We start from the raw sequence: 13,175 nt of genomic DNA, 5'->3' as shown, positions 1-13,175 counted from the left end.
CACTCACTTTGTAGACCAGGCTGGCCTCGAACTCAGAAATCCGCCTGCCTCTGCCTCCCGAGTGCTGGGATTAAAGGCGTGCGCCACCACGCCCGGCTGCTATTTTCTTTCTTAAATTTATTATTATTATTATTATTCAATTTACATCCCACTTACTGCCCCTCCCCCTTCTTCTGAGTGGGGGGGTCCCCTTGGGTACTCCCCCACCCTGGCACATCAAATCTTTGTGAGGCTAGGTGCATCCTCACCCACTGAGGCCAGACAAGGCAGTCCAGCTACAAGAACATAGCCCACAGACAGGCCACAGCTTTTGGGGTAGCCCCAGCCCATTGTTCAGAACTCACATGAAGACTGAGCTGCACATCTGCTATCTATGTTCAGGGAGGCCTAAGTCCAACTGTGCACACTCTTTGGTTGGTGGTTTGGACTCTGAGAGCCCCAAGGGTCCAGGTCAGTTGACAGCACATGCTGTTTTCAGACTGGCAAAGTCAATCATGCCATATGAAAAATGTGCACACGGGCTTGGAGGTGTAAGTCACCGAGTGTATGCTGAGACATTTGTAAGGCCTTTGCTTCAATGCCCAATACAGAAACAAAACAAATCCCTAAAATCCCAGAGGGGGAGAAAAAAAGATGAACACAAAATAGAAACATAGAACTACGCTGAAATCACTTATCTCTGGGACCTAGTTGGTACTTATTTTTTATTACATCAACTTCCAGAGTATTTATCAACACACAACTTCTCTGTCCTGAATCATGTTTCACTAAAGACAGGATCTGTCACATCACTGAAAGTGACATTTCATTTTCATTTTTAAGTTTACTTTATCATGTGTGTTTTCAATAACCACAACAAAAATAATACTTATTATCTGGGACACAATAATTACCAAGTTACTGAAAATAAGTACACATATAGAAATTAAAAGGGAAATAGGCAAGGTAAGACAGAATGTATATTGTTCAGTTACAAAATCCTACAAATAAACCTGTTCACAAACCTGTCAATAATGACCTCTTAGCTTTTATAAAACAAAGGGTTTAGAAAGAGTTCGTGTAAAAATAAGCTTTTATAAAAAAAAGAGCCGGGCATGGTGGCACATGCCTTTAATCCCAGCACTCGGGAGGCAGAGGCAGGCGGATTTCTCTGTTCGAGGCCAGCCTGGTCTACAAAGTGAGCTCCAGGACAGCCAGGGCTACACAGAGAAACCCTGTCTCGAAAAATGAATCCCCCCCCCCCAAAAAAAAGATATTTACAGGGCCGGAGAGATGGCTCAGCAGTTAAAGAGTAGTCACTTCCAGAGGTCTTGAGTTCAATTCCCAGCAACCACATGGTGGCTCACAACCATCTGTAATGAGATCTGATACCCTCGTCTGGTGTGTCTGAAGACAGCTACAGTGTACTCATGGTGTATGTAAAGTAAAGAAATTAAAAAAAAAAAAAAAAAAAAGAAAAGAAGATACTTATATGTATGTATATTTGTCTGTGTCTGTCTGTCTGTCTCTGCCTTGCTCGCTGTCTCTGTCTCAGTTTCTTTCTTGATCTCTCAGTACAGGAGGAGCCAAAAGAGGGTGTGTCAAGAGTCCCTGGAAGTGAGTTAAGTGCCACTGAGATGTGGGTGCTGGGAACCCGACTCAGGCCCTCTGCAGGCAGATGTGCTGTTAATCATAAACCATCTCTTTAGCCTCATAAAAACCAAGGCTATAGAATTCTGAAAAGAAATTACACCTTTATCATTTTATACTTTAAAGCAAAATCAAGTACTAAAATCAATGTTCTGCCACTCTCAAATTTGACATTACAGTCCAGCTAACTATGCAAACCACTTCCTTATCCTAAAACTTCATATAATGGCTCAACGTCAACACGCTTCAGAGACAAACAGCTTTGGCCATGAAACTCCAGGAGCGACAACTTAAAACAGTAGTGGAGAGCAGCTGCTACTAGCTGTCACCATCACTAAACATTCAGGCACAGAGCCAACCCTTCAAGTTGGGGAGAGACTCACCCCTCCTCCCCCGAAAACACACACAAGCTTCTTTCTCCCTTATTGATCTCAAAACCTAAAAGCATGAGAAGCACTCAGTGCTTTCTGGTTTGCTCTGTCATGGCTCTGTGAGTTTGAGCCCAGGCTGGCCGCAGACTTAGGAACCCTCTTGATTTGCTCCCGAGTACTACCTTTCCCAGCCTGAGCAGACAAGCTCAGTGAAATATTTCAAAGACAATGTTTTTGGGGTTGTTTTTTATTTAAAGATTTAATTATTTATTTTATGTGAGTACACTGTCACTGTCTTCAGACACACCAGAAGAGGGCATAAGATTCCATTACAGATGGCCATGAACTACCATGAGGTTGCTGGGAATTGAACTCAGCACCTCTGGAAGAGCAGTCATTGCTCTTCCTCGCTGAGCCATCTCTCCAGCTCCTCAAAGACAATGTTTTAGAAAACTGTATACTGTTTCCGAGCCTTTAGCCTTCCCAATCCCCTGACCCCTAACCAATTCCTAGAGTAAGTATATAGTATATAAAGAACTTATTTTAAACTGAAAAAGCTCAGAAAACTGGCAGGTAAAATGGCTAAGAGCACTTGCTGCATAAGCCTGCTGACCTCATCCCCGCATCCCATGAAAAAGGAGAAAGCTGTGCTTGGATCTACACACGGGCAGGCAGGTGAGTACACAACCTCCCATACCTTCTGCCCCCACATTTAAAAAAGCTCAGGCAAGTCAAAGAATTTTGAGCCTGCTCACTGTTCCTAGTGCTCCAAATTCAACATATCATCTTTGAATAAAAGGTCAACTGTAACAATTTGCTAATTATACCAAATACATTTTATTTATCTCTATTGAGAATAATAATCTGTATTTGACTATTGGTAGAAAGGAAGGAAAGAGCCAAGGATTGCTTGTATCCAAAGTTGGCCTCCTAACTCACACAGATGACTCTGAAATTCTCATCCTCCTTGTCTCCATTTCCCAAGTGCTGTGACTGCTCAGTTTATCTGGTGCTAGATAGATATCAAACCCAGGGCTTCAAGGATGCTAAGCAGGCATCCATCCTACTGAGCCACACTCCAGCCCCTTCCTTTAAAACACACACACACACGCTTTTTTTTTTTTTTTTTTTTTTTTTTTCGAGACAGGGTTTCTCTGTATAGCCCTAGCTGTCCTGGAACTCACTTTGTAGACCAGGCTGGCCTCGAACTCAGAAATCCGCCTGCCTCTGCCTCCCAAGTGCTGGGATTAAAGGCGTGCACCACCACCGCCCGGGCAAACACATAACAAACAAAAACCCTGTAGTTTTAAATACTGAAAAAGAGGATGGTTCATTTTAAGGGAAAACAAGAAAATGGGTAACAAACAGCTGGGCAGTGTCTCATACTTTTAATCCTAGCAGAAAGCAGGCAGATCTGAGTTTGAAGCTAGCTTGGTTTACACAGCAAGTTCTAGTATAGCCAGGGTTACATAGAGGAAACCCTGTCTTGAAAAGCCAAGAAAAGGGAAAGGGTAAGGAGAGAAGGTAGGTAGATAAAAGGCAGGTTTGCTGGCCCATGCCTACAATTCTAGCACTTGGGGAGGTTAAGGCCAGAAGATCTTGAGTTGGGAGTCAGCTTAGCTATATAGCAAAATTCTGCCCGAAGAATAAGAGCGGAGGGCAGCCTATCCTGAGGCTCATTTTGTTCCAGGTGAATTGTAAATCTCTTTTTGGATCTAGACTCTTGAGTGATTCTAAGAATCACTATTTTATGCTTTTCACAGGTCTGATGCTCAGTACTGCATGAACTGGGTGTGAGGTTTAAGGTCATTCTCAGCTACACAGGGAGCTCAAAACCAGCCAGAGGTAAACAAGGCCCCTTTTGTTTAAACACACACACCACACACACCACACACACCCAGGTGTGGTAGTCTACTGTTTTAATTCCAGTACTGGGGAGGCAGAAGCAGTTGGATCTCTAAAGCCAGCCTGGTTTACAGAGTGAGTTCCAGGACAGACAGAAATATACAGTGAGACTGGGTCAAAACAAGAACAAAAAACTTCACTTACTTTCTCACCTTTGGGGAATCACTAGCTGTATTTCCTTAGCACACTGGTTCTCAACCTTTCTAATGCTATGACCCTTTAATACAGTTCCTTAAGTTGTGGTGACCTGCCGGGCATGGTGGCACACACCTTTAGTCCCAGAGGCAGAGGCAGGCGGATTTATGAGTTCAAGGCCAGCCTGGTCTACAAAATGAGTTCCAGGACAGCCAGGGCTACACAGAGAAACCCTGTCTCGAAAAACCAAAAGAAAAAAAAGTTGTGGTGACCCCCCCCCCAATCAAAAACTTATTTCTGTTGCTACTTTGTAACTATATACATGTAGCTGCAAAAGGCTGGTGGTGGAAATTGGTGGTGAGTTGCTTGGCTATCATGACCGAGGCCCCAAGTCCAGTTCAATCCTTAGCATGGTAAACCCCAAATATGCCTTTAAAGGCACATACAAGGGCAGGTTCCTCTTTACAAGGACCAAATGTGAAAGGACCAATTAAGCTGAAACTCACTACAACCCAGACCAATGGGATCAAGGAAGACTAAAGATGGTAATTAGGAGATTATCATAATAACCAGTAAAGCTTGACAGACAGAAGGCTACTTGCTTGGTTTTAAATCTTCTCTAGAACGTTTAGATTAGCTTTAATAGAGGGGCAAAAAGTAGTAGATGCCATACATTATGGAGGACAACATCAGACAAAACTTTGGATTGCAACAAGACAATCCAAATTAATGACGTCACCAATCAGACAGGCTAGATGCATCTTCAAATTCAATACCTAGAGAAATCTGCTTTGCAGTATTTTGCTGAGAAAACATGACTTAAGCCAAATCACAAAGATTCATCAGAAATGTCTGCTTCAAAAAATAAATGGAAGAGCCTGGAGACGTAGCTCAATTGGTAGAGTATTCTCCTGGCAGGCACAAAACCCTGACTTCCATCTCCATCCAGCACTATATAAACCAGAGAAGACTTTACAAGCCTGTAATCACAGCACAATTCTACACCAGGGTTACAAGTTTAAGGTCACCTTTAGATACAAAGAGTTTGAGGCCAGCTGGGAAACATGAGACCCTATCTCAAAAAGCAACAGGGTCAGTAAGATGGCTTGGTAGATAAAAGTACAACACCCTGAGTCTGTTCCCCAGAATCTACACAGTAGAAAGAGAACGGACTCCTGTACGTGTCTGACCTCTGCACATCCACAAAATGTTAAAATAAAATCCAGGAGCTGAACAAATAGCTCAGCAGTCAAAAACACTGGCTACTTTTCCAGAGAGTTCAAGTCTGATTCTCAGAATCCACATGGCAGGACAAGACCACTTAAGATTCCAGTTCCAAGGGATCCAACATCCTTGCCTGGCCTCCTCAGGCACTGAACACATGTGGTACATGAACATACATGCAGGCAAAACAATCACATAAAAATATAAATTTTAAATATAAAAAAAGAAATATTGGGGCTGGAGAGATGGCTCAGTGGTTAAGAGCACCGACTGCTCTTCCGAAGGTCCTGAGTTCAAATCCCAGCAACCACATGATGGCTCGTAGCCATCCATAATGAGATCTGATGCCCTCCTCTGGTGTGTCTGAAGACAGCTACAGTGTACTTACATATAATATAAATAAAAATCTTAAAAAAAAAAAAAAGAAATATTGAAACCATCAACCAATGACAATAAAGAACCCTAAAGGCACACAACCCCTATTCTTGGGAAATAAACACCAAGACTCAGAAGTAAAGGGATGGATTCTGTGACTTAACCTTTAAAAGTTCAAGAAAGGTGGAATGGTGATGCTTGCCTATAATTCTAGGTTTGGGAGGGCGAGGTAAGAGCTCAAAGACCATTTTCGACTACAGTTCAAATCCAAGGCTAGTGTGGATTAGAGCAAACCCTGTCTGTCTGTCTGTCTGTCTATCTGTGTGTACACACAGACACGTTACCATGTTACACTATGGCTCCTAACCATCTTTAATTCCAGTTCCAGAGTCGCTGAGGTCCTCTTCTTGCTTGGTACCAGACATATAAGCAGATAAAACAGCCCATACATGTGAAATTTATTATTAACTAATTAATTTAGTTTTGTTTTCTAAGACAGGATCTCTGTGGTCCTAACTGTCCTGGAACTTACTCTGTAGACCAGGCTGGCCTTGAACTCACAGAAATCTGCCTGGCGTCACCCCCTGAGTTCTGGGATTAAAGGTATATGCCACCACACCCAGCTGTATTTTTTAAAATGTTTGAAGTGTATAATGCATGATACATAAACTTCATCTAACAAAAAGGATGAACATACCTGGATAGGAGATGGTTTTTCCCAGCCCATTTCAAAAATTCCCATTAGCAACTCTCGTTTCAAACAGTAATCTTCAAACTCATTTCCTTTTGTGGAGGTCACATCCTAATCAAACAAAATATATTCAAGGTTCTTTTACAGTTAGCATGCTTAAAAAGTATGCCTGACAGACTGAACTCTTTCCCCACTTCAATCTAAAAGCACACATTACTACTGCTTCAATCCCTATTTAAACTTTCCCTGAGGAGTAACTACTCTACCTTCAACAAATGAACACCACCTTAAAAATGGAACGTTAGGCAAAACCACATATGACCATAGTCTACGTTAGAGTATTTCTACATAAATAATATTCAATTAGTTACAAGATGTAAAATCAAACCCTAGTTCTCCCCACTCACTAGCTACCAACATCTCTGGCTATGTTTGGGTTTCTCAAGCACAGTGCTTTGACATTTGTGGTCAGATCATTGTTTTGAGGATCTCTAGCTATTATTAAATGTTCCCTGGGTCACCAAAAAAGGAAAAAAAAAGTCACCCTTGGTTGAGAATATTGAAATAAAAGAACTTCTGTTCTTACATACTCATACATAGTAGTTATTATAATACCTAGCCTGTATATCTCCCTGAGAGGCTGAAAAAAATTGAGAAAATAAAGTTATGATATGCAGCTAGGCTGAAGGCAGAGGCAGAGGCAGAGAGGCAGGTGGATCTCTGTGTGTTCAAAGTCAGCCTGGTCTACAGAGCTAGTTTCAGGACAACCAGGGCTATACAGGAAAACCCTGTCTGGAAAAAGAAAACAAAATAACCAAGATATGCATGCACACACACATTACTTAATATGTTACCCCTACTATGTAATCCCACCAAAGACTGGTAGGAAAATTTTGGCAACCCAGTATCTATTAACTATACAGTTTCAACTATTTCAACACACAGAGCCTCAGCTAAATAGTGAAACCCTATCTGCTCAAAAATAAAAACCTATGTGCTAGCCTGATAGCACACACCTAACTATACTCCCAGCACTAATGAGGCTATGAAAGGAGAACCAAGAGTGTGTAGTAACCCTGGACTATATAAGATATTATCTCAAAATAAAACAAAAGCCGACACACGCAGCGCCGTTTCACACAATTCTTTACTTGTAATTGTTCAGTTCTTCCGTTTGAAATCTACACCCCAACTTACCGAAGTTTTGATTCTTAGATCCTTTGGAGGGAGTTTTAATGTCTTTTTCCAGTCATCACCAGGTCTAGAGAGAATATAGTAAACGTGAAGTTATCACAATTCATAGCTTCCTCTTTAACAACGCAAAGGAAACATCTCAACTATTACCATCCTTCTAACACAGGGTTTAATGGACTCAGGCACTCTACACAACTAACAAGGGCATCAACTTCAGGGACCTGTTCTTGAGAAATCATTAAGGATATAAAGACACAAGGGCTGGAGAAGCCAAGTGTTTGTCAAAACGTGTTTTATTTCATCCGTAGTTTTCATTTTTTTTTTTACCAGCAAACATTTAACACCTAAATTTCATGTAAAGACTCCGATTCTGGGGCTGGAGAGATGGCTCAGGGGCTAAGAGCACTGACTGCTTTTCGAAAGATTCTCAGTTCAATTCTCAGCAACCACATGGTGACTCACAACCATCTGTAATGTGATCCGATGCCCTCTCTGGTGTGTCTGAAGACAGCTACAGTGTATATAATAAATAAAAAATAAATCTTAAAAAAAAAAAAAAAAAAGACTCAGATTCTGGATTTAAAAAAAAAAAAACAAACTGCTAAATTCAATCCATAGCACTTCAGGGAGACACATAATTTTTCAAATTCTAGTACAGTAACAGTTTGGTAAACCTTAGTAACTACATTTTTTTTTTCTTTTTTTGTAATGCTAAGAAACTGAACTCAGGTCACTGGACAAACTAGGGAGTTTCCAGCAGACTACCTAGTAACCAGAACTTAAAATCAACAGGTGATCCCTTTAAACAGTAAGTACCTTCTAGTTTGACACAGTACCCTATGGTCAACCAAGCCCGTAACTAAACGATTCTTGTTAGAACCAAGAGTATCTGTAGTCTTAGCCACCTACGAGAATGAGACAGAAAGACCGCCTGAGCCCGGAAGCCCCAGGCTCATCTGAACAGAAAGACCCTGACTGCAAACATAAATGCACACAAAGACCTAAGTTTCTCCATCTGATTCCTATTCCTTCTGCGATGTTGTTCCAATTACTCCCCCAACCCTCTATTCTCTCAAATACAAACTGGGTGTCTAATAATTTCATCAATAATCTATATAAAGGTGGCCCAATGGCACGCATCAGATAATCCCAGCACTTGGGCGGTAGAAGTTGGAGGGTTAGGAGTTGAAGGTTACCCTTGGCTACACAGCCTCTTAGGAGGCCAGTCCAGTTTACATGAAGTGACGTCTCAAAAAGCAAAAAGGTAATTTTGAAAAGCAGTTAGTACTATGCTTAACAAAATAAGACCATCTCAGTCATTTCACCTGGAGACTCTTGAAACTTGAACCATAATGGCCGAAGCTTGATTCTCTAAAGCTAGAGCCTGATATATAAAGTGCAAACATTCTAACACAGGTACCTTCCTTTCTTTTATTTAAATAAGAGTGGATAACAGCCTAGTAAAACAGCTTGCCACTGTCAAATTGAACAATGCATAATACATAACATGTAGTACAAAAACTGATCCACAAATTACACTCTCTTTTTTTCTTTTTTTTTTTGGTTTTTCAAGACAGGGTTTCTTTGTGTAGCCCTGGCTGTCCTCGAACTCAGAAATCCGCCTGCCTCTGCCTCTTGAGTGCTGGGATTAAAGGCGTGCGCCACCACCACCCAGCCAACTATATCTTTTTTAAAAAGACTTATTTTTATGTGGAATGGTGTTTTGTCTGCATGTGTCTATGTGATGGTGTCAGATCCACTGAACTGAGTTACAGACCGTTGTGAACTGCCATGTGGGTGCTGGGAATTGAACCCAGGTCCTCTCAAAGAGCAGCCAGTACTCCTTACCACTGAACCATCTTTCCAGCCCCCAATCATTAATATCTTAAAAATGAAAAATCTACTCTTCCTGTCCTGGTCCCCATCAGAGAGCAGCAGCCATGGCTCTGCGCTACCCCATGACCGTGGGCCTCAACAAGGGCCACAAGGTGACGAAAAGCGTCAGCAAGCCGAGACATAGCCGGCGCCGCCTCACCAAGCACACCAAGTTCGTGTGGACATGATGGGGGGGGGGGGTGAGGCTCCGTGCCCTACGAGTGAGTGGCGCGCCAAGGGGTTGCTCAGTGTCCAAGGACAAGAGCGCACTCAAGTTCATCAAGAAGAAGGTGGGTACGCAGAAGAGAAAGTGGGAGGAGCTGAGCAACGTGCTGGCAGCCATGAGGAAGGCGGCGGCAGAGAAGGATTGATGAACCCTCCCCAATAAAAGATCGCTCCTCAAAAACAAACGAAGGAAGGAAGGAAGGAAGGAAGGAAGGAAGGAAGGAAGGAAGGAAGGAAGAAAGAAAGAAAGAAAGAAAGAAAGAAAGAAAGAAAGAAAGAAAGAAAGAAAGAAAGAAAGAAAGAAAGAAAGAAAGAAAGAAAGAAAGAAAGGAAAAATCTAAGTGAGAAAATAGGCAATAGAGATGTATTGAGTTCTAAAACAAATGACAAAATTCAGACTACTTCAAAGAGACAGCACACTAAGGTGCAGAAAAAGACAACAGAACTGGAAAGAAACCACTAATCCCAGAAGAAAAACTTTTATCTCAAATTAAAATTCTAACTGAACAACACTTTCATAATGAAATATCTGCCTTTGGGAACAAAAGGAGCCTAAATTTTGCTTGCCTATTTGTCAGTGTTAAAAGAAACTACAACTTAGAAAGTATTCTCATTTCTGTACTAGTTAAAACCAATCCCACTATGCTTCTAATACTAGCAAATGGGAGGCACAGGCAGGCAGGCAGGCAAAGAGCAACCTGGTCTTCATGTAGGGGTCCAGGTTAGCCAGGATTAATAGTGTGTGTGGTCCTGTCTCAAAACAGTAACAACAAAAAAGTGGGAACTCTTAGAGATCAATACTAAATGGCATAGCAATAATCTATACATTCTAGCACCCAGGGAAGACAAGTTTTGCCTAGAAAAGTCCAGGTTACAAAACTCGAATGCAAGTTCAAACTCAGAATGATGACACACACCTATAATCCCAACATTCAACCAGGGGAGTGCTACAAAGACCCCCATCTTAAAAAAAAAAAAACAATTAACAAGAAACAAAAACAAAGCAAGTCAATAAACCAAAATATCACTATAAGGAGATTTGTAAATGCTAAATCATTTTATGAAAGTCTTTATTTTTAATAGAAGCCCAACTTCCATCGGGGTAAAGTTTTTGATATTAATTCTTTATAAATCAATCTTTAGAGTGACACTTTCTTTTTCCTTTTCTTTTTTGTTTTTTTGTTTTCTTGAAACAGGGTTTCTCTGTGTAGCCTTGGCTGTCCTGGAACTCACTCTGTAGACCAGGCTATACTCAGAAATCCACCTGCCTCTGCTTCCCAAGTGCTGGGTTTAAAGGCATGGGCAACAGTTTCTTTGACTGTCCTCCAACAGAGATCCACCTGCCTCTACCTCCCCAGTGCTGTGATTGAAGACACGGGCCACTAATACCCAAGCACTTAAAGATGGTAACCTACAAAGTCTGCTTTAAAAAATATTCTGTTGTGAGCTAAGGCTACAAATCTCACCACCTGAGAGGTCTCTTGAGATAAGTGGATCACAAGCTTAAGGCCAGTTTGGGTCACACAGCTCAAGGCTAAGCTGAACTTCATAGCAAGACCTTATCTCAAAAGCAAGCAAAATGAACAAATAAACACCCACATACAGTAAGATGACAGCTCTAGAGTTTGAAGTTTAACATATTTAAGACTTCCTCAAATAAAAAACCATATTCCCAAGAGTTCAAAATTCTATAAATTTCTATGATTTTGTATATATCCTCAGAGGAGAAACATTTTCTTGGCAGAGGGGCTGGGCTGACATAATGTCTTACTATGTAAAACATTCTAGGCCTTATACACACTGTATAACTCAGGCAATCTTCCAATCCTAGTCACCACACCTGGCTGAAAAGTCAATTCCAAAAACAAACAAGGTATGGGTGAAGTGTGAGTGAGTATCCTTGGAGCTCAGAAGGCTTGTTAAATGGGTATAGAGTGGTATATACCTATATTCTAGTACTCAAAAGTCTGAGACCATTCTTAGCCACAAAGAAGTTCAAAGCCAGCCTGCTTTACACACCTAGTTCCAGGCCAGCAGCCAGGGTTACAAAATGAGCCCCTAAGGCACACCTTTATTCCAACACCAGGGAGTCCAATCTCTGTGAGTTCAAGGGCAGCCTGGTATACAGAGAACTACACAGAGAAGCCCTGAAACCCTGTCTCAAAAATCTAAAAAAAAAAGAAAGAAAGAAAAAAAAAAGAACAGGAGCCTCTGTCTGTCTTGGGGTAGAGGGGAGTAAAGTCAGACAGAAATCTGTGTAGCCTTGGCTGTCCTGGATCCACCTGCCTCTGCCTCCCTGAGACTGGAAACCGGGGCGCACACCACCATAGCCTGGAGAGCCTGTCTTAACGTTTGAATCTTTACATTTTCCGTTACAGGGAAGGCTGGAGAAATGGTTTAGAACACTGGCCCAGGCTCAAGTCCCAGCACCCACTAAAAGACTCACCATCATTTATAACGTAAGTTCAGTGGCTTCAACAAACTCTTCTGGCCGTTATGAACACCAGATATGCATATAGTAAAGAAACACACATACAGGTGAAATGCCCAGACACATAAAATCTTTAAAAAATTTTTAAGTAAAATTTATTTTTCAAAATTTCAAGTGATCCTTAACTGTTGTGAAAACCAGGGTAAGTTGCAGTGGTAACACTAGAAGCAACAAACAAACAAACAAACATGTCGGATGTGGTGGCTCACAGGTGTAACCTTAGTACTTTATAGATTTAAACAGGAAGACTGCCACGGGTTCCAGGTCAGCTTTGGCTACCAAGTAAGCCCGCTCAAAAGCAAACAGGATGGGATCATTTTATTCGCAGAACCTGGTATTGCCTTCTACATTGAACTAACACCAGCACATTTACTTCTTAACACACTAATTTATAGACGTCTATGTTCCTTACTTGCTGGGTCAATTACAATGGCAGGTCACACACTATTCGATTACAAATACCTACTGGGCCATGACAAGATGATCTATTCTCCAACTGCAATCAAAACAGATAATGTAAGGCATAAAGTATCAACAACAGAAATGACCGGACACTGCGGGTCCCCAAGGTCTCCTATCACTTACTTAATAGTGGCGGCCATGCTCTGGGCTTGCTGTGGAGTGCCGTTATTGATTGTGCTGGTGTTCTTCAACTGGTTCATCTGTGGCTGTGGCTGTGTGCCCCCTCCTCCAGGGCCAGCACTGGCCTTCACAGGGCCCCTCANNTGGCCGTTCTGACTGGACAGACCCATGATAACAGGGTTCTCTGTTCTGGCCGTGCTCATGCTTTGTTAGCTGCACAGGTGTCTCTTTCAAACTTCAAACTTTTCAAAGTCAGTAGAGAAACTGTAATAACAGTTTATGAGGCTCTCCAAAATGAAGAGATAAATAAGTCCTGCTCAATAATCTGAGTCCTTTATTGCAGTTCAGGCAAGCACCTGTAAGTCTCTCAACGGTGAGCAGCAGTAGTTAACTTGCTTTCATGCACCGAATCAACTTTTTATTTTTTTTAAAGCCTTCTAACAAGCTTGAATTATATCTGAATTCACTCACTTCAATC

At 41.7% G+C, this 13,175-nt stretch overlaps 1 protein-coding gene and 1 pseudogene across 1 annotated transcript in view; one reads left to right on the top strand and one right to left on the bottom strand.

Moving 5' to 3' along the window:
- The window catches only part of Ddx6 (DEAD-box helicase 6), a 31,430-nt gene extending 18,261 nt beyond the window's left edge, over positions 1–13,169 (bottom strand). The window contains exons 1-3 of the mRNA XM_021173090.2: positions 12,701–13,169; positions 7,528–7,591; positions 6,337–6,441 (exon numbers count right to left, since the gene is read on the bottom strand). Of these exons, the coding sequence (XP_021028749.1) occupies positions 6,337–6,441; positions 7,528–7,591; positions 12,701–12,900 (369 nt within the window). The 5' untranslated portion in view covers positions 12,901–13,169. The remainder of the gene's footprint in view (positions 1–6,336; positions 6,442–7,527; positions 7,592–12,700) is intronic.
- Positions 9,465–9,798, top strand: LOC110302252 (annotated as a pseudogene).
- Positions 13,170–13,175: the final 6 nt, after the last annotated feature.

This window comes from Mus caroli, chromosome 9, assembly GCF_900094665.2.
Source record: "Mus caroli chromosome 9, CAROLI_EIJ_v1.1, whole genome shotgun sequence".
NCBI classification, from domain to species: Eukaryota; Metazoa; Chordata; class Mammalia; order Rodentia; family Muridae; genus Mus; species Mus caroli.
Note: the sequence above shows the minus strand (reverse complement) of the source record. Positions and strands in the feature narration are given on the sequence as shown.